The sequence below is a fragment of the Drosophila virilis genome, chromosome 5, assembly GCF_030788295.1.
Source record: "Drosophila virilis strain 15010-1051.87 chromosome 5, Dvir_AGI_RSII-ME, whole genome shotgun sequence".
Lineage (NCBI taxonomy): Eukaryota > Metazoa > Arthropoda > Insecta > Diptera > Drosophilidae > Drosophila > Drosophila virilis.
The window spans coordinates 24,160,566-24,184,435 of record NC_091547.1 but is presented as its reverse complement, the minus strand read 5'-3'; the positions used below and the strand labels follow the sequence as shown (position 1 = coordinate 24,184,435).

The following is a 23,870-nucleotide window of genomic DNA, read 5'->3' as shown; positions in this document are numbered from 1 at the left end:
TTTAATAATCTAAAAATCTTTCAAGCACAACTACCTACTCCTAACACCCTAAAACGCGAACGCCAAAAAAAAAAAAAATGTATGGCCACAAACGAAAATTCATCAATTTCGTTTCGGGCGCAAAAATTTCACATTTGCCCAGCCAAATACAGAGCTGACAACCCCCCAAGCAGGCAATGCAACAATTGCTGCTTTCGGATTTTATTTTTGAGTCCTGTTTTAAGCACAAAAGTGCTTTTGTTCAACGTGACTAGAGTTGGCTGGCATTCTGCTAGTGATAGGGGGCTATCCTGTAATCAGATGCGAGGATTTTCTATGTGTACTAGATGGAAATCGGTTGGCAAAGATTTTATTTACACCTCTTGCACCTGAAATTTTTGATAAATGCACAAATCGGTTTCAATTTAAGCCCAGTGCCTGCGTGTCTCCCTGGGCGGCTGTATGGTGTGCAATGCACCAAAAGGATGCACCCATTCGCGGTAGGCGGCCATCTGAAACACTATAAAGGAGCTGCAGAAGATGAGCAGATAGTAGAAAAGCGACATGCGAAACTCGTTGGCACTCATCGAGACGTGAAAGAGTGTACCAAAAAAGATGACCAAAAAGAAGTTAAAGCATGTCTCCGATTTGGCGGTTTCCATGATCTGTAAAGCAAATCAGAAACCCATTTGAATACCCTTGCACAAATGCGGAACAAGGGTTCAACTCACATAGGTGTTGGGCGTGTAGCAATTGTGCAGGACGAGCAGCGGCAGAGCTGTGTACACGGTGTGAGTAATTAGGCTCATGACCGCGCCGTAGGCCGCATCGTTCAAGTTGTGAGCGATGAGATGATGCAGAAATACGGTGGCGCAGAGCATTTCGCCGCTGCTGAAGAACATCAGACAGATCAGATCCGACATGCCATGGAAGCGCATGCTAAAATATTGCCAGGCCAGGTTGTCAATCTCCCCGATCAGGCATTGCATGGATACGGAGCACACGACCATGCCCACTATGGAATAGACGCACAGCGCCGCACGGCTGGGCTCACGCAGCGAATGGGTTGAGATGTAGACCATAAACGCCATTATCCAGCTTATCACGAACACTCCGAACCAGGCCTTCGGATCGGGCATCAAGTTTATAAATATAATGGGAAATACCAGAAAACTGACGCAATTCACGGGCTTGCACCAGCCATACATCGGGCGTTTCTTGTTTATAACGGGTACGATATTGGCCAGCAAAAAGTATAGCGGCGTCTGTTGAACAGTTGAATAGTTCTGGGGATTAATTAGGCACAGCAGGTTGGAGAGCTCGACTCACAAAGCATATAACTATGATCTTGTGGTGCTCCTTCATATTCGCATAGCCGTTAACAGTGCCCCACCAGATCTGGAATTTGTTGAGATCATCGCGCAAAGGTGGCTTGCCAACATCTTCCATTTCACTGGCTGGACTTGAGATGTCTTTTGAATCGCTCGACTCTTTGCTAATTGTTTTCTTTAATTGGCGGCGCCGTTTGTGGTAGGACAGGAGAATAGACAGAAGCAGAACGAGGTTAAACACAAACAGAAATGCCCACGCGTTGAGTGTCATCAGATGCGCATTATCGTAGGCCAAATCGAAGGCGCCAAACAGATCGTATTTGAGACGCACAACCATAAACAAATAGACATAGCCTATTAAAATGAACGACATATTGCCCCACCAGAGCACGCTGCGCACATGATATCCATTAATGCAGAGCATCATCATGCCGAGCAGAAAAAAACGTAGAATGTCGCCAACTGCCTTGGTGAACATCAGGCTGGCCACATTGACGGTTTCATAGGGGCAGCTGAGCCAAAAGTTCAGATAGTCGGGCACAAATAGGCAACTGCCAAAGTAGACAAAACTATATGTGTACGAAGATATGGGCAGCATCTCCATCATTGCCATAAAGTTGGGCAGACAGCTGGAAGGGGGTATCAATCAGTCGGTCAATCTTCAATTGGAAATACTCACAAGTATTTGATAATCATGTAGAGCACGAAGTACAGCATCACGAAGATCAAAGCCACCATAAAGACATAGCAACTGTCCCAATTCAGGTTGAAGGTGCAAAACAGCAGCTTCAGGTAGTCAATATAGTAGACAAAATAGGTGCAGCTCGGATTGTTCCTAACGAATTCACACATCTCGGTGCTGTTCGGCTGCAGAGCTTCCGGATAGAAACATTCCATCTGATTCCATATTGTAGCAAAATCTTGGCTGACATATTATATATATATGCATATACCTAGCTCCGGCTGTCTACTCACCTTATTCCATGTTCTGAGGAAGGATATGTGACGCCGCGCGCGTCGCAGTGTTTCATCGTCATTTAAAGGGTCTTGAATGGGCACAAAATCGAACATGTTTGAGTTGCCTTCAGATGTAAAAATATAAATTAATGACTTTTTATTTGAATTCATGTGTGACTGAGTCTCAACTGAATCTGATCCTACTGTAAGGTAGATATGTAAAATAGGTAAATGAAACCCTTTAATATCACATTAAAATTAATTGTTCCCTGGTTTTCTTTAACCGTACTTTATGTATCCCAAATGTTTCAAATACAGAATATAGTTTAATTTTGTTTGGGTCAGACTATTTTGTTAAGGGACTGCATGCTACAATAAAGACGTCGATCGACTAGCTCTAAAGGGGCCTACCTTTTTAAGCCTCCTTCTTATTCGCCTCCTGAGTAGGACTCCAGGGTGGTATCTTTCATTAAGATCCTTAAGATCCTTTGCGATGTTGCGTGTGCGAATATACCATTCTTGCACTTATACCGTAAACCCATTTCGCCACACAGGAAACAAGGACTACCTTATAGATAAGGACCTTTGGAGCGAGTGTTTTTTGTTGGGGCTGAGAAGCCAGCTTAAACACTTGGCTTTGCTCTTTACGATGTTGGTTACCTCTGTGACATGTTTTGAGAGCGACCCCTACGTCTTTATGGTCATGCACTTGCTATAAGAGCTTACCATTGGGAAAAGGTCGGGGGCAGGAATCTTTGAACAGGGAAAGTATATACTTTAGGAATTCTTTACACTGACTTCCAGCTTGATCAAAGTAATTTTTCTTAGTACCGAAACTGAGCTTTAAGGTGCTTTCTCTAGATCTGACTGCCAAGATTCATAGAACTCACCATTAAAGCCATGTCCTAAGCCTCAATTCAATAAATTTCTGTTTTTTAAATCTCTTCTCAAACTAACCTTTCTCATGCTGTGCACACATCCCATCTTTAAAGCGCACTTTTTACGAAAGGCAGCCGAAAAAAGAAATTTTGCAGTTTACGTGTTCTTAATTAGCAACAAGCATGAAAAAGTGTAAATAAATGAGTGAAAACTAAAACTCGCTCAAATAAAATGTGCGCTGAAATAAAAAGCGCGCAAAACGAAAGAAAAAATGCTACAAAAAATTAGCGAGAGACCGAAAACAAAGCTAAGCTATAAAAAAAAGGAGAAAACTTTTATAATTTTATTTTCATTCTTATAATAAAATATAATTTTAACAGAGATTTTTGTTTGGCTCTCAAGTATCAGCGCACTTTTTTTTCGCCCATTTGCATTTACGCTTTTTTTTCGCGTTAACCAGAACTCATTGAAAATGGGTAAAAAGGGGTATATTGCACTTCTCAGTCAGGCGAAAAAAAAATGGGAGAAGCTTTAGATATTCCGAACAGTATGTCCGGTTGTATGAACGAAACGATCTCTCGAATGCTTCAAATATCGATTTGCAGTCTTGGATTTTTATGTATATATCGCAAGTTAGATAACTCTCGCTTGGCATTTATGTGTAAGTATAGTTTATTGATAAGAAAATATATAATTAGTCGAACAACACTTCTACTTGCTCCCAAAAAGAAGGCATTTTTAGTGGGATTTACTTAAGCTATGGTTTTTGTAAAACATATATATTAAAGTTCTTTGAGAATTAAATTTCCAGCATGTCAAGGCAGCACAGGGTATACGTTAGTCTGTCACTCTTGATTTTAAAAACTTTTTGTTGCTTTTCGCTTGTTTGTTTTGTGGTTTTTTTTTCTAGCTGTTCGCCAGGTTTTCTGTAACGCTTGCGTCTCAGTGATTACTCTATGAGGTCTGCCGAAATTATGCTTCAACTTTTTTTTGCCAGCTCGTTGGCTTTAGCTACTTTAAGCGCTGCGCGTAGAGGGGGACAGACCAAAAGATCCCTTCGTGGATTTCAACATTATTGCAAACCGGTTGCCCCTTGCCCATTGTCCATTGTCCACTTAACCCGCCGCTAAACATGTGTCACAACACGGCGAACAATCGACTTCCGTTTGCTGACCACCAACCGCGGTGTTGGGCAATCAAATGACCACTTCAATAGCTTCATTCTTGCTCCTGCATCCTGATTAGTGTAAACCCATTAGCCCAGGTTGATCAATTTGTAAATGAGCCTTATCCAATTTAACGCAACATTAAAACTGACCTTAGGTCATTTGCCCAACCGGCTCGGTTCGACGCGTGTGCCTAGAACCTCGGTTTCCGAACGGCCAACCGGTTTCATTCCCCTAGAGGGAACATACATATGCTTGTGTCCTCGCTCGCTCCTCTGTACAATTGCCGTTTAGTCCTGCACGGAATGCAACCACCAAGCAGGACACGCGCCTGCACTCAGGCCATTTGCCATTTGTCCTGCCCCTGCCCTGGACAGGGGTCAGCGGTGTTGCCAATTGGTTGCATGACATTTTCATTTACTTTTCATGCTCATGTTTATACACTTCCATTTGTACATACATATGTATGCTTGTGGCTCTGCTTGCCCTTTGTTGGTCTCACAGGAGGGGTAAATGCAGCGCTTGGCGTGTGCAGGACCCGAGGGCATTCAATTCTATTCAGGGTGCTGACTGAATGCACTTGGAAGAGCAACAGCGTGAGGCGCTTGTGGATTGAGATACAATTTGTATTTTTGAAGAGAGACAAATGCGGCTGCAAATTGCAGTAAAATATTTAAGATTTATATTAAATTCTTGGCGGCATTTTTCAAAAATATTAACTAGAAGCTTAGGAGTGCTACTTAAAGATGATTAATTATAAAGTAGATTTAAAATAGGAGTTTTATTCAAGAGACTGTTTAAACTTTTGAAGCATTGAACTTTAAGGAAGCTGTTAATTTGACTTTTCAATTTACCGAGTTAATCATGCGGTATCTATGTATTTAATGTATTTATATCAGAGCTAAGAAAAACACAGATTAAAAGAATATATTAAATAAAAGTTGTACATAAAGAAGCGTTTACTTGCCATGTCTTTAGTTGCGTCTACATCTCAAGGCTTAACTCGACTGATTTCCACATCTAGCCCACATGAATTTCCATCTCAAGGCAGTTTTTCGGCTTCAGTTAATCGTCGGTTGCAAAGTCTTGCGGCAACATTGCAAGCACTTACTTAAGCAGCCAACTTTTCACATGCTGGGGGAGAAGTAGAAATGGGCGGCGGAGTGAGGGGCGTGTATTCGTATTGTATTTGCAAGATGTGTCTTGTAGCTGACGCGTTAACAACACGGCTCCCACACACACACACGCACAGCTGACACGCTGCCGCCCGTCTGGAGTTTATACAATTTCTTTTTATTTTGTTGGCACAACAGATTTCAGACCGAAAAGAAAAAAAAAAGCCTCCGCCTGTTCGCCTGCTCTTCCTTCTGCTCGTATCTTGTATCTGTGCGCTCGTAAAGCCGCAGCGCCAAAAAGTATGCAATGGTTTTTTAATCGAGCGCAACATTTATTGCCACATTACATGTACGTAATACGAACTTTGCTTGAACGGAAAAGTTTACCGTGCACCGTCGTTCACCGTTCAGAGTTTGGCGTGTGTTTACCTTACGTTATGGCAACTTTTTTTTTTGGGAAAGCTGCACAAAATTGCTCAGAGTTATTTTACTTGCGATTAACTTACTTCCGTGTGCAAATTTTGAGCAGCCGATTGCACTGAGCAGCTTTTCCGGCAGCTATAAAAAGACTCATTGATGGTTTAATTCGGGTGAGAACTGAAGTGAAGTACTTATGGGAATCAAGGGTATCTAAGAAGCCTGCTAGCAAGTAAGCTTTGCTCTTTGGTATCGAGGTATTAATTCTCTTAGCGAGCGATGGTCAATGGAGTTTGACGATCCAGGCACGACAAAGACCCTTTGTATATCTTTGGTAAGACCTATTCTAGATTATGCCTCATGTATCTGGTCTAGTTGTGATCCATCCATCACACTTCTCCCGACTTCTTCCTTCATTAATGAATCGTAAAACCATGATTGGTGTAAATTTTATTCACGGCCGTTATCGACTCTTTTGGGTTGATTAGCTTATTAAACGTCTCTATCTCTACTAGACTAACACATAACTATACTCCTTAACCGCATTTATTTTTATAACTACAGAATATTCTGCTCGAAGTCTTCTTCCTCGTAAAAAGTCTTCAATAGATTGTCTTAGCATATTCGTTTTGTACTTCGCGACTCGTGTCGTTAGATTGTGATCGCATTTTATTTTACAGCACATATTGAAAAAATTGTTTGAAAATCTTCCAACCCAAAAACTAGCAAAGCTTTGAATACACGAGAATATTCAAGCATAACAAACGTTTTTCAAATAATTTTTAATGTTGTTCATTTAATAATTAAGTAATCAGCTTCCATGTGAACTTTGTCAATGATTTTAGTTGTTTCCTACTTTTCTTTCTTCCCTATTTCAGCCTTTTTGTTTTATTCTCCAAGCATACTTTTTGTATATTTTTTACATTAAATTATCTTATTCATAGTTTCAGCTTTTGTTTGGCTATTCTTGTGAGTTTTCTATGAGGAACGTATCATATTTCCCGGCTGCCCACTTGGCTGTCAGCCTTTAAGCAAACAAACTTAATCAAATCTGTTGAGCAACCGCAGCCCAACTCAACTGAACTCAAGTCGACTCCAGCTCAATCCTTGTCTGTCGTCTGAGAAATGTCGCCTGTAGAAACTAGACATGAATTCGTGCATGCATCTTGGCCAACATCTTGCTGCACATGCTCCACTAGGCAAGCGGGTGACCACAAGGACCCTCAACCACCTGCCACCCTGCATCCGGCCCCAACCTGTGGCAAGCTATGCGTGGCATGCAGTCAAAAATACTGTCTAAGAAAATATTATTGCTGACTGTGCGTCGAGGAGCGAGGAGCTGATGAAATGCTTAAATAATACGCAGGCCTTGCATTTGGGACTGAGCCGCATATCAGTTTTCTGACAGTCAGCCAGGACATGTATGTTCGTGTGTGCGTGTGTTGGTTGAGCTGGGGGCACGACCGCAAATCAAACTCGTTGCAAAAGTTTTTGGGGCTGCCAGTGTTGGCGGCATGTGATAAGTTTATTGTCTTGCCGCATGACGCACACACTCACACCACATCCAGGCAGGACTCGATGCTTAAAAAGGACATGCTACGAAAGTATCGCATTTCATAACAGAAATATGCTTTCTTGGTCTATAAATTAAGTTGTCTCGCCCACAAATATTAATTGCCTAATTAGCATATGCGTCTGACATGACCAGGACACACACACAACAGGCAACATTCAACAGGACCCTTTTAACAACAAGCCAAACCAAGGATATATAAGAAACACGGCACAATAGCCAGTGACAGGGCCAATGGGGGCACAATTCAAGTTTTCTGCCAAGGCAAATGCTTAATATCCTACGGGTCTTGGGCAAAAGCTCACATGTTGTCAAAGGACACGTGACTTTGTTTGGCTGGTGAAAACACCTAGAAAAGCAGAAATACACGCATCATTCATACAAACAGCCATCAAATGGATGAGTTATGTGACTGGGTTTGTTTTAAAAGACCATAAATTATGTCGCTTAATAGCTGAAGAATTAAAGTTGCTCCGAGAAAGCGCTCTCTTGAGATTATAGAGAATGTGTATGTTATATATAGAATATAGAGTATAAAGAATAGATTATCATTTCTAAAGCTATGTTCCGCATCTTCAAATATACTTTTATGCATGATTTACAAAACGTAAACCTGCCGAAGTAAATGTACATTTTTCCTTACTTTCTTCAGCGCCAAGTTTGATATGCTCGCATCTCGTCAGCATATCCTTTGCGTCCTGTTTGTCCCTGTTATGCGCTTCGTTTTGTTCTAATTAAAAAATACACATGCTGCTCGAAAGCACAGAGAAATTCGCTGTCGTAATTGAGGGTTGTTATACGAATGTATATTTTCAACCTTAATTGTTGTTGTTCTTGCCTTTGTTCTTTATGTGGATTTTTTTTTTTATTTTTGGGGCTTTATTCTTGCCAGCTGAAGTTCCTTTTTCGATGCTGAAAATGTAGGTTATCGATTTTTGTTTGGTTGTGTTTTAAATTTATGTTTAATAAGTGGGTGATTTGCGGCGGGCACTTCCCGCAGCTGGCTGCTGCGCGCAAATAATATTTCTACTGCGAAACTCATTTAAATCAATTATCTAGCAGTCTCTAGATGCCACAATAATCAGCTCATAATGAGGCTGTTGATTTTATATGCTGCGCAAAAAACACTGCAAAAAGCGCCAGAGGCAAATAAAAGCAAAGTTTTTTTTTTTGTATATTTTCGGTCCTCAGCTCATGTGGCAAAAACTTTGGCGACTTTCCCATGCCCAAGGAAAAAATAGAAAAAAATCCACTGAAGAGGCAGCCAAAAACTTTTGTAGACATGTTGCAGAAATATGTTGCTGCTACGTATGAGGCGACCACTTGGCTAGCAGCTGCTCCCAGGATTATGCGGGATGTATTTGAGTATTTTATGGCTGCAAGTGCACTTATAACAATTTCATTAACTGCAAACGAAGCACAAGAGGCTTGCCCATCCGCCCCTCCGCCACAGCCACTAAAATGTGAAGTGCGCGTTTTAATTGCAGAGGAAAGTCCATTGCAGCAGCGGCTGAGCCGGAGGAAACCGCAAGATAACAATCCATTAACTTTTTGCCACTCAACTTGAGCAAAACTACGAAGACTGGCTTCAACTCGAGGCGCCGCCGCCTCCTCCTCGAATCGAGTCGTGGCACCTAAGGCAGTTGCTTTGCATATTAAAGGGGAACCTTTTCTTTCCTTTTTTTGTTTTTTTTTTGTTCTGCCCAGCAGCTGCTGTGGCTCTTCATCAGCCGTCAACAGCAGCAACAATAACAACAACAAACCGTGAAAATTATAAAGGATAAGCAAGGATACGAGCACACGCACAACCACATTCATATTAAGTTTGTGCTTGTTTTTAATGCTCGAGGCAAAACAAGTTTTTCCGCGTTTTGAGTTCTTATTTTCTTTATTTGCTTGCAATTTTTTGGGGTTCTCGAAATACTAGAATGGGATAGACAACGGGTCGCTTAATCGCAAGTCAGTGTGAGTTAAGTCTCTCCAGTCAAGGAAATCTTAGTGGAAGCATAAAAAGACCACGTCCCACAGTCCAAGTTCTTGTAACTTGATCAACTGTGAACTAATTGGCATGGTATTTTTTGGTAATTGATTAAACTATTTATCGTCTATCTAACCGAAATACATGCTACTAATTTTTCTTAAACCCTCAGTCCCTATGAGAAATATTCGTCTAGTCGTAAATCATAAGCTACTCGGCTCAGCCTCTGTCACTCTACCAGAGATGCTCCTCAGAACAAAAGCAACCCCTTTAACCCTTTTTTGGGTTTATGGGCAAACAGCTGGCATATGTGTTTGCGCCAAGGATAATGTTGTGAGCCGAATTGAAAGGATCGGTGAGCATGAAAATTTAAATATTTGATGACTGTGAAAGCAACGCGATCCTCCAGCAGGATAAGCAGAGCTGCAGCCAGCATATGCAAATGCCAAAGAGTCCCTAAAACACGACCGGATGCTGTGTGCGTGTCTTGAAATAGAAATTGAATTGGAGAGGAAAACCCCTTGGAAAAAGGTTCTCATTTCGGTATGTTTGATAAAGCGATAAGGCTGCAATAAAACATTCGACACACACACACGCACACACACACATGTCTTTGACCACAGGAGATTAGTATGTGTGTGCGCGTGTGTGTGTGTAGGTCTAAGAAACCCCTTGGTAACACTTTGCATTGGGGCGTGATTAATGAAGTGTTGACCAAATCAAAATTAATGCCAAACATCGTGCCCAGGCGATAAGAAAACTGACCAAAGTCTCGCCCCAACTTGGCAGCATGTGTAGAAAAGCAATACCAAGCGGGCGAAGGGGGCGGGGCGGCCAACATGTGCTAAGTGGCATGTGGTCAAAATGGGTCTCGAAATCGTACTCAGACTTGCGAGTCCTTGGTCAAGAATAGTTTCAATTTACGCCTTATGAGCAAACATTCATCACGTTACGTTTTTGGGACGGTCCGAAATGTGAAATGTCAAAAATATACACACCCCCTCCCCCCTCCAGACTCCCACACTGCCAAACGCCCAGCCCCGGCCACATAGGGCTGTGCAGCTGTTAGTGCAACCCTTTTTCAGGCCAAAATGGGTTAACTGTCCGCCGCTGGAGTGTCCGGTTTTGGAATAATTAATCACAGGCTCACATGCGATTTGTAAAGTTAATTGCCGTGGCGAAAGCGCACGTCGAGTTGGGTTTCTTCTTCTGTGTCCCATTTTGGGCAGCTAAGAGCGGTGCGGGTTGTGCGGGCGTGCGGCTCTGTGGGGTCTGTGCTTAAGTGCTCTCTGCATGTCTTCAATTACTGACAGTTTAGCACATATTCCACAATTGCCTGGACAGTTCGTACTCTTACGTGTTGCTAGCTGCTGTTACCTGCGCATTTAATATTCATGCTCCCAGCCCTGGCAGTATACACAACTATCTGCAGCATCCTTGACTTGACTGCAATATTTGTCGACACTTTATGCCTCTGCTCGCCTCCTCGCTACTCTCCTGTCCCTGGGCAGTCAGTTATCCTTATGCTTCACTGGGTAGTGCATCCTTTGAAGTGTTTCACTAGCAAAAATGTCATAAAAAATTCATGCCAGCCACCGCAGCGAGGTGCTTAACTGAAAGAACAAACACAGACAGCACAGGTAATAATAATAGCATTCGAGTCGCTTGGCTATAACATGCGAAATGCTACATGGCAGGCGATTAAGGTTGATGTGTCCAATAATAATTATTATTATTAATATTAAATAAGTGCCAAATCAAAATACTTACAAACATTCCCATTATGTCAGCTTTTATTAAGACTAACTTAACTTCGCTTTGTATTTTTTAAAAGGGTTGCAAAATATATTATTTTTAAGTGCAAACAATTATTTGAAATGAAGCCCATTCAAATTATGTAAGACACAAAGTCCAAAAGTCAGACAAAACATAAATCAAATTTCAATTTCGCAAACCTTGCCTAACACTGCTTTAAAGTCAACAAAGTTCACGAGGCAATTTATTGATTTTATTATTTTGTGCGAAACTTTGTCAACTATTTCAAATGGTTGGGCGCAACAAAACAGAACAACAGGAAGTTCGGCCCCGAAGGCATGACATTCAGAACATGTGTGGGAATTAGTTTTCCACTTTTAATTTGATTTTGAAAATAGTTTTGGCTCGACTTGACGGTCAAGAGGTGTCGCTTGGCTTGGGCTGGGAGTGGCGGCACCCAAGGGATGCTGAATGTGATATGACTTGTGATTTTATGCTGTGATAATCTATTTAGGAGTTTAAGACTGAAACTAGACAGTTCTTGAATTTGGATTTGTGTATTTTTCTTGCCTAAATTTACGATAAACTGTGTAAAAAACAGCCCTTCAATCACACCCTCGACTAAGTGCAGCTCATATATCACACTCTTCACATTAAAGACCAATGAGTATATTGTTATTTAATGCAGAACAATTAGGCACAATAAAAGTATAATTCGAATAATTACTAAATTTCGCTCGTTAAACTTGAACTTTTATGAGCAGCAGCTCGGCTCTTGACCAGCACGCAAACTGGACTGCATGCAGGCATAAATAATAAAAGAAAAGAACAAATGAATAAAATACACACAAATAAAAAATGAAATTTCACACGAATATTCATAAATTAATCAAAAATATTGTTTACCAACTGTCCAGCAGGGGGTCGTGTTGGCGGGGTCAGGCGTGAGTTGAACTCTCCGCCCACACGCGACAATTGACCCTTTTGTTAATTAAATTTCAAACAATGAAAGGACATTACGTCCACGTACCCTGGCTGTATATGTGTGTGTCTCTGTGTGTGTGTGTGTATGTCGCTCATGATATGCAAACAAGCTAACAAAATTGAGAATGAAACTGTTTGCCCAGCTAATAGGGAAAGTAACGCTCGCCCATATAGATATATCGGTTCAGATAGTGTCAAGGTAAATTTGAGCTGAGTCCAACAACAGCTACCGAAATTGCCCATAAATTTTGTGCACTATTTTGGGTCGAGAAAAGTAAAAGGGTTGACGTTGACAGGCGAGGATTCCCTTCCCCTGCCGACCATATATAGTGGCCTTATGTCCTGCATATGATGTTTATCCAGTGGCGTCTATTAGTCCACATAAATTATTAACGCGCTTTCCCGATGTGCATGTAGTTTATTAGCACTTGAGAGAGACTTGGTTCGCTTTTCAGCAGAGCTCTGTGAGTGTGCGTGTCTTGTGTCCTTGTGCTATGTGTCCTTTCGGTGTCCTTTGCATGTTTGGGCCATTGGAAAATTACCCATACTCTTGCTTCTGCTTTTTGCGTTTGTTTGTCTTTATTTGTATTAATTTACATACGACACGCATTCTCGCACTTTGGTCGCATCCGCAAAAGGATACCACAAACTGGTCTGGACTTTATGATATATGCGTGTGCCCCCTCCCCGCTATGATAAGCGACTTTCAATTAGCAGTCCGACTAGCTAATACTCATGTTACTAATGGAGCTAATGGCACTTTAATTCAGTTATTGAACTAGCAAGTATTGTGAGCCTTAGTTTGGGCCAAGTATTAATCATAAAATCTTAAACGTAAAAAAGCTTTCTCCTAGTTTCGGACTTCATAAACCAGAGTGGGAGGTCGCCTGCTGAAATTCATTCTTGTATAATATTATTTTATTCATTTAACCCAGGCGACGCAGGGTAATTTCTGCTAGCAGTAAATACATTGAAAATTAACATAGATAAGAGTTTCATATAAAGTATATTAAACAGCTCCGAACAACTTGACCCCCCAAGTCAATAAAAGTCGCACTGAGGTATGAAATAATATTATCAGATAATTTCTTTGGCCCAAAATGGCATCAACGCATTTGTGTGGGCGCTTTAATGTGGGCAGAAGAGAAGCCCAAATCAAATCAACAGCCAAAAGGAACGGAAAATAAAAAGCACGGACGCTGGCGGCCCACATTAACGAGGAAGGACACTGACCAAGTACCGAGGCAAAGGAGGGAGCTCTGGCGCTCTGGAGCTCTGGAGCTCTGGACATTTGCAGTCAATAATTCAGCTTATCACCGGCGGATATTAGAATGGAAAACCCAAAGGACAACACATCCGGCGCCGCAAGCGCGCATCAATAAAAACACATTTGAATGACAACCGCTCCGTTCCCTGTTCCCCGCTGCCCCTCTCCCTGCCTGTTCAGTGACAACCTATTGAGAAGGTGTTCATGTTTATCAAAGGCAAATGCAAGGCATGTGCCGGTCGAAGGGGGGAAGTGTCCACTTTGGCAGCATCTCAAGCAACACTTTTCAAGTGAAAACCTCGCGCACTTCAAGTCAAAACTTTGTTGTAATCCCCCGCCACCCTCGCCGCCAGCTTGGTAGTATTCCCCGCTCCGTTGGTTTGTCTACGCTTTGAACTTTGAATTTGACTTTGGGCCGCGGTGAATCGCATCTTGCTTGCAGTTTGTCAACCCTCCAACGCTTTTGGACTTTATTCGAAATTGTAAAACCGTAAAAAAGCAAAACAAACTCACCCAAACCTATCAACTGCCCGCCTCAGAGTATTTACTCGCGTTCAGTTCGATCTGTATTTGAGTTATTTTTTCGGTTGTCCTGCGCTGTGAAGCATCCTTTAAAGTGCCGCTGTGCTGATTGTAAATATTTTCCCAGCGCAAACTTTCAATGCTGACAACGCCAAAGACTGGCATATATTGAATTTAAAGAAGTTTTTGCTACTTTTTGGATAAACTTTAAGATCTAACGCTACCTTAAACTAGGGAACTAGTAAGAAGGAATTTAAATATACGGAATATCTGTCGAATATGTTCAAAAAATAAGCAAGCTTTCTGCTCAATGTTTTTTTTCACAGTAGAATCAAAAACTCTAAATTGATCTGCCAAGTTGTTACCTATTTTGATAGTATGCTAGATTGTATTTAACGCGCTTGCAACATATTTAATAACCTTTTGGGCTTCGAAAACATATTTTTACAGCTCTTTAAAATTGAATCATGAGTCAGCGCTTACTCATTTACAGCAGCGTCTAGCTAACGACACAACATTGGAGTTTATAGCCGAGTTTTTTATACGCGTTGCCACACGAGTCTTTAAAGATGACGCACTTAACGGGATATTGCATGGAGTAAACGCGAAATGCATATTTAAAAATATTAAAAAAAGGCTAAATTTTCTTGTTTAATGGCTGCGCTGTACAAATTGCTGGCAATAATACGGGTAACCCTCCACCCACGCCCTGTTAACCAAAGCAAATGCTGTCTGTGTATCAGCGCGAATCAGTCAAAGGTCGTTAATTTTTAAAATGGCATATAAATTTCTGAGCAATCAAATAAGGCGCAACAGCTATATATTCGCCTACTCTCTCACAGGGGACAGCGCATAAAATATGAACAGCAAAAGGCATAAAGTGTTCGAAATTGCCCATTTGTGAACAAATAATAAAATATTTGGCAAAGTGTTGAAGATGGCGTCTTTTTTCTTTTTTAACAATCGAAACTTCCCCCCTGCAGCCAACCCTTCCAGCCTCACATGCATCGGCCACCCTCTGGCAAGGGCAACTTCTGGTGGCACGAAAAAAACTCATATGCATATATCCCCAATACACAAAAAATTTGCTACAAAACTCTGACAGCATTTGCACCAAGGGTTGACTGGCATTTCTGTATTCGCATCTGAAAATGCGTAATGTGTTCAATTTTTGGATGTCGTGTGCGCCATTTTCATTCACGTTCCATAAATTTCATGTCGAGTATTTATAAATCAAATCTAGCATCTGGGGTAACCCTGCTCCAGGACAATCGCTATATATATTTTATCTTTGCCTTGCTGAAATCCTGTTTATTTCCGCTTCCGCTTTACAAGTATTCTCCATTAATAATGCGCAATTTTTCTTGTTTTTGCATAACATGCCAAAAGTATTGAAAATTAAGAATTATTACGGATTTTAAGCCAATAACTCAACGATGTTTTCGAACAGGCGCTAAAGAGAAAGATCTGCTAAAAATTTTGCAAATAAATTATGACATTGTGTTGAAATTGCATAAAGATGTAAATATAGAAAGTATATAAAAGTCCTGAACTCTCTTTAATTGGATTCGAACTTTGAAGTTTAATACTGAAAGAGTTTTAATTAACTCCAGCCATCAAATATATTTATGTTTATACATTTTTTTTACATGAACAATGAACAATGATTCGATTAGAAACAAATAATACTCATATATTCTGTCACGATCATCTGTTTTTCCCAAGTAACATTTTCAGCAAAATGACGCAGTTAAATATGTAAAGTTTTAACACCATGCCGAACCCCTGAACCTGCGATCTTTACATACGATTCGTCATAAAATCAGCTGTTCGCTCTGCTATAAAAATTGCAGTTGCCCGTTTGGAGTGACAGTTGTCAGAGCTTCGTAGTGGCATTATTATAGCTTGATTGTTAGTCGCCTGATAAAGAGCTCTAACAGAGCGATTCCCTTAATCGCTAAGCTTTTTGCAGGTGCTGCCCATGTTGTTGGCTGCAGGTTTCAGCAGTTCTTTAACCATTTTCCGTAAAGACATGCTTTTGCCCATCATTCTCATAGGCATGCTGCTCAGTTCAGCTTATATGGATATGGCTTTGGCAAATGCTATAGGTCAGGTCCCTACATCGGCACAGGAAGCTCAACAGAGTTCCGAATCGGTGCCTACGAACCATGTTAAATTCACTGAACAATTGTCGTCAAGTACAGAAGGTTCGCTTAACAAGGAGGTCCTGAATGCAGAATTAATGAAGCGTGTCAATTTTGCTGTCAAGCAATTGGGCGGTGCGATTAGCCTTTTATTAAGCCTGGAACGTGAAGCGATTGCACTGTCAAATACAGAATTTGCAGAATCTGTGCGGAATCTGGTCGACGATAACATTGGAATTTTGGTCGATAGATTTAACATAAGTTCGAGTGCTTATGACGGTAACAATGGACATGCCGATGAGCCGAAGACTAGAACCCGCCGCTATAATATTAATTAGATGCTGAGCTAATCGGCGATAAATTTGACTTCCAACTTAAACTTGACTTGGAGGTCATTAATGAGCATTGAAAAATGACAATACCTTCGGGAAATAATTGTGATCAATAGCTCGGACTGTATATAAATTTTAAAAAATAAATAGCTAATTCGCATTCATACAAATTTAAACTTATTTTTCTCTTAGATATGAAATTTAATGATAATATATACGCTTAAATAACTATAGAAGCATATAATATATAAGGATTTTTTATAATATGTTAAAGGAGTTTATATAAAGAAAGAAATATTCAAGATCTTGTTAAACTCAAATATATTCTGGCTGAAACTATAGGGATTTGTTTTCTAAGGATCCACATGAAATTTCTTAAATGCTTCTAGGTATGTACTGTGTTCTTCATAACGATCCCCAGAATGCAAAGGTTCGGTTCAAAAAACATAAAATAAAGTTCCATTTATCTTAAATGCTCGTGCAACACACAAGATACCAAAAGTTACAAGTATTAATAGAAGTTGAAGCCAGTTGAGAATCGTTTTCACCTTATGCTGAACTTTTAGCTTTGCATTTGCATTATTATTATATTTAATTATAGACTTAGTTTTGCTATATAAACTGCAGTTGTCGCAATGGCGTGACAGTTTTCCAGGTATTTTCTAAGTTTAAGGTATAGACTTTGTCATGTCACGTTTGGTTGTAAGTCGAATCTTTTAAGTCGTCCGATACGAATCTCTGAGCCTTTTCACATTTAACAGATACTTTTTCTGTCCCTGGCTTTGTTGTGTGGCAGCTCTGAGGCAGATCTGAGCGAATTCCTGGATGAGGCCGAAAAATCTTTGCATACTTTTCGATCATTTGCGGCGATACCCATAAAATTAATTAATTCAATTCTGGGCACGTCGTCCGATAAGAAAGATCCCCCACATGTATCTGGTAAACGAGTCACCGCTGAGGTGGGAGATGGCAGCGATCTGATTACGATTATAAAGAGTCCCCAATCGCCTCTGGGCGTTTCACATGTCCGAAGACCCTATCCGGCATATGTTGGCGAGGATTCGCTAGTCTTTTTTCACAATCAAAGGCCACAAGCACGCGGAGGATTTGGCCCGGACAACAGAGACAAGCCGCCTTCTGGAGTGAAGCAAGCACAAATACCAGGCGGTATCTCTCCGGAGAGAACTAACAACGGAGTCGGAGTACCTGATGGACTACAAGGCAATCCGAATGGCGGCGGCTTAAATGGTGAAAGCAATGAACAACAAACTGGTGGTTCAGTTGGCGGTTTGGATAACGGATTCACAGGCGGATTGGCTAATGGGTTGAATAGACCTCAGGTTGGGTGGCCGATGGGTTAGCGCCTTGATTGACAGAAAGATGGATGGACTGCAGAGGAACAGACGCTAATTTGTTTGAAAATGTGAAATGCTGATAAATGTCGAATTGTATTCCTTAAAAGATATGAATTATTATATGATTTCAAAACAATTAATTAAGATGTTTGAATTATATTCTTTAAAAGATATGAAATATTATATACTGTGCTTTTGAAACAATAAACTTTTAAGACAACAATTATATTTTAGTTTCTGAATTTGGGATTTGAGATATTTATTATTGAAATGTAAGAACTACTATGTTCTGCGGTGAATTCTATGCATTCAATAATACAAGTTTCTGGAATTCAAATTATTTCTTATAACTTATGGCTCCGCTATAAAATAAGAAGAACAAAGAAATAAGGAAAACAAGGAACCAACACAGATATATATTTCTTTCATGGGCTAACTAAATCTGGTCTATAATTTGGGAAATGCTTCAGAAGCCTGATACTTGAAGGTTGAGCAAGTAATTAAATCAACTGAAAAAAGAATCCCGTAATTTACTGTACGGTTTGTAGAATGTCCAAGTTAACGAACTGTGTATATTGTATCCATAATACTAATAGTTATGAGGCATTCAAAAAGAAACCTATGTACTTACCAAGAAATGCGATATAGAAGATTTGGATAGTGTATATACATTTTCCACATATTCGCAGATCTCATTAGCTGCGGTGTCATAGCTCGCACACGAGCGATGCCAGACTGTAAGGTCTAGCCCCATGACGAATTGTGATATTTAAATAATATTTGCGTATTTCCATTCAGAATTCTAATTTGAGAACACTGTGAACACAAAATCGGGTGCTTTAAATAGAGCCGTTTTTCTATCCAAAAGCATCAGTTGCAAACGGCACTTGTTCTGTCTACAAGCTTCAGTTGTTAAAGAAACTTTTAAAAATGATTCGTCTATTGGTAAGTGAATTGTTAGTACAGTAAACAGGCTGATTTCTATAATATATGATTACCGACAGGTCCTTATCCTGTCGCTGGTTCTGCTCATGGGCACTGCTCACGGCAATCATCAATTCTGGTTGAAGCTGTTCGGACTTACTCCACAGAACCCGAGCCCTGCGCCCATTACCAATTGCCAGGGTTATCCCTATCCGTGCACCGATCCTTTGTGGGTAGGAGCCTAGGCGGGATCAACTATGTCTCCGGCATGTTGCCTTCTTGGCCAACCAACTGGTGTTGAGGTCAACAAAATGGATCGGTTTGGTTACAGTCTATATATACTATGTCCAGTTTCGGTCTATTCATGATTTTCAAATATAAATATTAGTCAATGCAGTTAGAAATTCGCCTTATTCTCTTGTCGGGCATAATATCATTTGAAGAAAGGATATACTAAATGCATCTCAAGCTCTGACAAAGAAAATTTCTTAACATTTTAATGGTATGGTTTATGCAAAGTACTAAGTTTCTAAATGCCACAGAAATTGGGCAGATTATGGCGTCAGTTGTGTCAAATGGGCAGCGGGCTAGGCTCTAAGAATTTTTGCAATGTTAGCCAACAAAATTGCTCCCCATTGACCAACTCGGACAACCCGCTGAATTTCGCCATGCTGAACCGCATTGATAAAACCCATCATATTCATTATGAGCACTGTGAATGGCCAACAACAATGCGTCTTAGCTGAGAGAAAGGCTTTACTTGCCAGCTTGAATACCTAATGATGGTTAGAGCCCCTTTTCCAACTCCATATCCCACGTTTCCTCTCCGACTACCCGTACCCGCTGCTGCTGCTGTTGCTGCTCCTGATAAGATGACACAAAATGTAAAAATTGACACATAAAATTTAAGTTGCCTGCCGGTCGCCATTTTACTTAGCCACAAACCGCCAACACGCGCCATCCTCATGCACATCCTTTCGTCCTGCAGCTCCCCACCCCACACCCACACTCTTTACTCACACTTTCTCTTTCTGGCTTCTTCCAGCAGCTTTGTTCACCCACTTCGTTAGTTATGTAAATGACTTTGTTTGTTTTCCATTGTTGTCCTCTTTGCCAAGTATTGCCGCTCTAAAAGATAATTCTGCTGACAAGCTGGCAACGCTGTTATCAGACACACACACACACATTCATACGGCTCACGCATGTTGAGCGCTGCTCGCGTAGGCACAGATTTTTAACCCTTTTGGCCGAAACGCTACCCCAAATGGAAAGACTTCGCTGTTCCTTATTTACCTTCTGTATATACACACGCACACACTTACACAGAGGGGAAATTTTCACGCACATCACGCATGAAAGTCGCGTTTACGTCCTGTACATAAGTTCTCATTCCATTTGCGTGTGCTTTTATATATACGTATCTATTTATGTATACGTGTGTGTGTTGTAGTGGCTGCTTTGCACTCCCCAAACGAATCTGCTTGTTGATCAGCTGCTCTAGTTTAGTTACTGCTTTACCGACCGCGCTGGAAGCCAATTCTTCGTTTATTGCACAGCTGAGGGCATGCGCAACCGAATAGGGCGAATAGAGAGGAAAAAGGTGATAAGATCAGGCCATAGTACCGTTTTAAAATATAATCGCGTGATGTAGAGCTTTTGAAAGCTTCCTTATTTTTTTTGTCGTTGGGAAGTAGTAAAGGTTAAAAGTACAGCTCAGCATGTCAGATATATTTGAAGCGCGTGCGAGTTAAGTTCATAACATTTTTTCTTTCTTTGCAAATAATTTTTGCAAAGACATCAACGACCAAGGCTGCAATTGTGGTACAGTTTGGAAGTGTTCTTTTGGTACGCTAATAGAAACCAAAAACCTTCATAACAACTCGACCCACTAACCTAATTGTGATTCGGGGTGACCCTTAAAGAAAAGGTATTTATATGTGCTAGTGTTGAGACTTGGAACTAATTAAGGCTTCCACAGTTTCCGTGCCTGCTCAGTTGACTAGATTTAGACGTACTAGTCGGCACTACCAGAGGGGGAGATCGGACCAGACAAGGGCAACACCAAGAGCACGTGTCGCACTTAGCAACCCAGCAGAACCAATTTTGTTGCTATTTTACTTATCAGCCGCTGTCTTGCGAAGAACAACATCTGGCATAGCCTCGGAAAACGGCGTCAAGCGGGTGAAACGCTTACTATTTATGCAGCACCATCGGGACCGCATGCACTAAGCATATAGTGTAACCTGCAGAGAGTAACAAAGGAGCCGAGTCTGTATTACTTTTGGTGTACCCCTTTCGCTTGCTTAGCAGCATTGCCATATAATTCCATTAATTGTTTAACGTTGCCAAGATGGACGGCTAATAGATCCTTAGTTTTAATTTTTATTTCCTTTAATTTTTTTTTTCTTTTACTAATTTCTTTAAAACAAAATGTGCAATGAATATGCCTAAATAAGTTAAAGCGAGAGGAAATTCCTACACCACCGACCTTGACCGTTGCTCATATATATATATATATATATATATATATATACATGTGTTTATATACTTATAAATTTCTTTTGTAATATTTAGCAACAGCGATCATAATCGTCGTATACATTGGGCCCAACGTCTGCTTCGAAGGATATCGCGTGAGTAAGAGTTTAAACCAATGCCTATAGATATATGTAATTATATACACACATGAACATTTAAATGCAGTTAATTTAGCAAGACGGTAAATTAATTACTATCCGTCAAGTCTCAAGATAATGTTGGTGAATTTCTCCTTCCCCTTAATTTCTTTATGGGATTTAAACTAGTTATTGCTCATTCATCATATTAACTTTGGATTCAAATTTTGTTTGGAAACTGTATATTTTTTCTTGTAAATAGAGTTATACTCACCTTGCTATTAATTGGCAACAAAATTGAACAATGCGTGAATAAACGAATTATATTAGCTTATATGATATGATATCCTAATTCCATAATTAATTGTTTTATCTGTCAAGTACCCATGTTAGCCGCTTGCAATTTATAGTGATGGTTTAAGAACCTGAAATAGGGACAAGCATCCACATTCCATTTTTTTTTTTTTGCTTGTCAAGGTAGGGAGGGTAAAGAGAAAGAGAGACGATCAACACCTTAGTTCTCTCACTTACGCGAAATTGAATAGTTTGAATTTGGGTGTTCGGTCGGAACACATTAATGGTACCCATACTAGAATCCGGTTTTTTTTTTTGTTTCAATGGATTTACTTAAATCAATAAGTTTTTTTTTTTATTTTTTTTGATCGCACTTAAACTATGTGTTTATGGTAAGTGCAAAAGGGAAAGGAAAAAACCCCGACCAGTCCGACGAGCTATTGTCCGAGTATTAGCAAGAAGTGCGAACCTCCAATCCCTATGCACCCGGTTAGGCAACAGCCACGGCCGTTTGTTTTTATTTTTGGTAGATGGCCAAACGAAAGGCAAAAACTGAACCCGAACCTCCCCACCATTACAGTGTGTGTGTGTGTGTGTGCTTGTGCGTATCCTTTCGCTTTTTGCCGCGTTTCCTTCAGTTGTTTGTCTCTTAAGATTTCTCGTCAAAGATATCTTATGAAAAATTGTTAAAATTTTTTGTTTCGAACAAACAAATTGCGCGTCATCTGGCGCGAACGAAACACTCATCCATATGCAGGACCCGAAATTCCTGGCCTGTTCGATAAGTTTAATTAATGCCTCAGTTATTTGTTATGCTCAACATTTGGGTCTATGTTAATAATATGCGCTAATGATATCAATAAATTTGTTGAAAATTTTTATAAATAGTCTAGAATAGCAAAGAGGAATGTGGAATATAATGATTCCTAATTAAGTAGCTGTTGTGCTGTTGTCTATAAAAAAGGGTCTTTCCAAAAGTATTTGCCATATAAAATATTTGAAACAGAAGAAATGTACAATATACATTAAATCTGTTCAAATAATTTTAAAAATTATTTATGAGCTGTTTTTTATTATATTCGCGAAATTTCTCAAATCTTCTCAGATATCTAACTAGTAGAACCCATGCCTAATTTCTTAAATATAGATTCATAGTCTACAAACTCTCACCCAGTAATTAACAAGAATTTTTCTTTTGTTCACCCACGTCTGGAATTCGGACTACCGATTGCCCAGTCCCATAGTTCCCCTAAGCGTAATGTAGAAATTTAAAAGAAATTATACCCCAAGGACAATGTCTCTGTCTATTCTCTGCACTCTGCACTGACTGCTGCTGTTTTGCTCCTGCTCCGGCTGCTGCTCGGAGAAATTTTCTTGTATTTTTCTATATTCCGTTTTGATTAACATTCGTCGCCGGCGTCGGCGTCTCCAGCGACGACCATGTTTTTAATTACTTTTGGGGGTAGTTTCCAAATTTCTTTCGCTTGCCAGACATGGCCCAAAAGAAAAAGAAAGCTCAACTTACTGAACTTTAAGCAATGAAATCCACTTGAATTCGTTTGTATGCACATTTTTTTTCTTCATCATATGTTTGCTATATAATTCCATATGCCGACACACCTTTGACCCATTGACCACACCCTGACTTTCCCGAGGCTTCGCTAGGTCTTATTCAATTACAACTTTGCCATCTATTTGGGTTGTGTAATCGAGAAAGATATAATAACAAAATCCTGCTTATGTGTGTCTGTGTGCGTGACTGAGTTTGTGTGTGTGTATGTGCGTGGGTTGTGTATGCCCTGGGGCTCACTTTGGCACGGATCTAACCACTTGACCATGACACTTCAATTTCATTTTTTCTAATACCCTGTACACTTTAAATATAATAATAAACAGTATTTGAGAATAGATGTGCATCAGTGCATTGATACCCAGCATAAGAAGCCCAGAAAATGCATTTTATTTAGGCTTACATATTTTTTTTGGTAGATTTATATAAGCTCTAGAACATGGACCATTAGTCAATAAAAGCTTCATAGTAATCGGACAGTGCATCCAGAATTAACTTAAGATTTAGTTTTTCATAGAGTGTAATACAGAACAAGCGCAGCCTTGGCTTAAGCGTATAGCAACAAGCATATATATGTATATGTATATGTATATATATGTTGCCAGGTGGAGGGTGTTTTCTAGTCGGTCAATATCTATTCGTCCACTATTGAATTTTTTTGTTGACTGACCACACGAAACCGGAAATAACATAATTGACCTCAGGGAACAGAA

General features: G+C 40.2%; 2 protein-coding genes and 1 long non-coding RNA gene across 6 annotated transcripts in view; 2 read left to right on the top strand and 1 right to left on the bottom strand.

Moving 5' to 3' along the window:
* Positions 1 to 333: 333 nt before the first annotated feature.
* On the bottom strand, positions 334 to 2,452 carry LOC6627118 (mitochondrial sodium/calcium exchanger protein). Of its 3 annotated transcripts, none has more exons than XM_032437420.2 (5): positions 2,286 to 2,452; positions 1,990 to 2,235; positions 1,309 to 1,939; positions 711 to 1,244; positions 334 to 644 (listed from the first exon to the last, which is right to left on the bottom strand). In XM_032437420.2, the coding sequence occupies exons 1-5, from the start codon at positions 2,345 to 2,347 to the stop codon at positions 405 to 407; spliced, it is 1,713 nt and encodes a 570-aa protein (XP_032293311.1). In that variant the 5' UTR covers positions 2,348 to 2,452; the 3' UTR covers positions 334 to 404. The 3 variants fall into 3 exon arrangements, with proteins under 3 accessions (XP_032293311.1, XP_032293312.1, XP_002048961.2); XM_032437421.2 differs by having other exon boundaries at positions 1,990 to 2,230; positions 2,286 to 2,446; XM_002048925.4 differs by having other exon boundaries at positions 1,990 to 2,207; positions 2,286 to 2,446.
* Positions 2,453 to 17,012: 14,560 nt separating this feature from the next.
* On the top strand, positions 17,013 to 17,894 carry Ebp (Ejaculatory bulb protein). The gene is made up of 2 exons (XM_002048927.4): positions 17,013 to 17,101; positions 17,161 to 17,894. The coding sequence occupies exons 1-2, from the start codon at positions 17,087 to 17,089 to the stop codon at positions 17,758 to 17,760; spliced, it is 615 nt and encodes a 204-aa protein (XP_002048963.1). The 5' UTR covers positions 17,013 to 17,086; the 3' UTR covers positions 17,761 to 17,894.
* A 2,233-nt stretch (positions 17,895 to 20,127) lies between these two features.
* The window catches only part of LOC138911382 (uncharacterized), a 28,087-nt gene continuing 24,344 nt past the window's right edge, over positions 20,128 to 23,870 (top strand). Inside the window, exons 1-2 of one of the 2 annotated variants that reach the window (XR_011416944.1) lie at positions 20,128 to 20,946; positions 21,253 to 21,311. This is a non-coding gene — a long non-coding RNA (uncharacterized lncRNA). Of the gene's footprint in view, positions 20,947 to 21,252; positions 21,628 to 23,870 lie in introns of those variants that run through there. The other variant, XR_011416943.1, reaches the window with a different exon arrangement.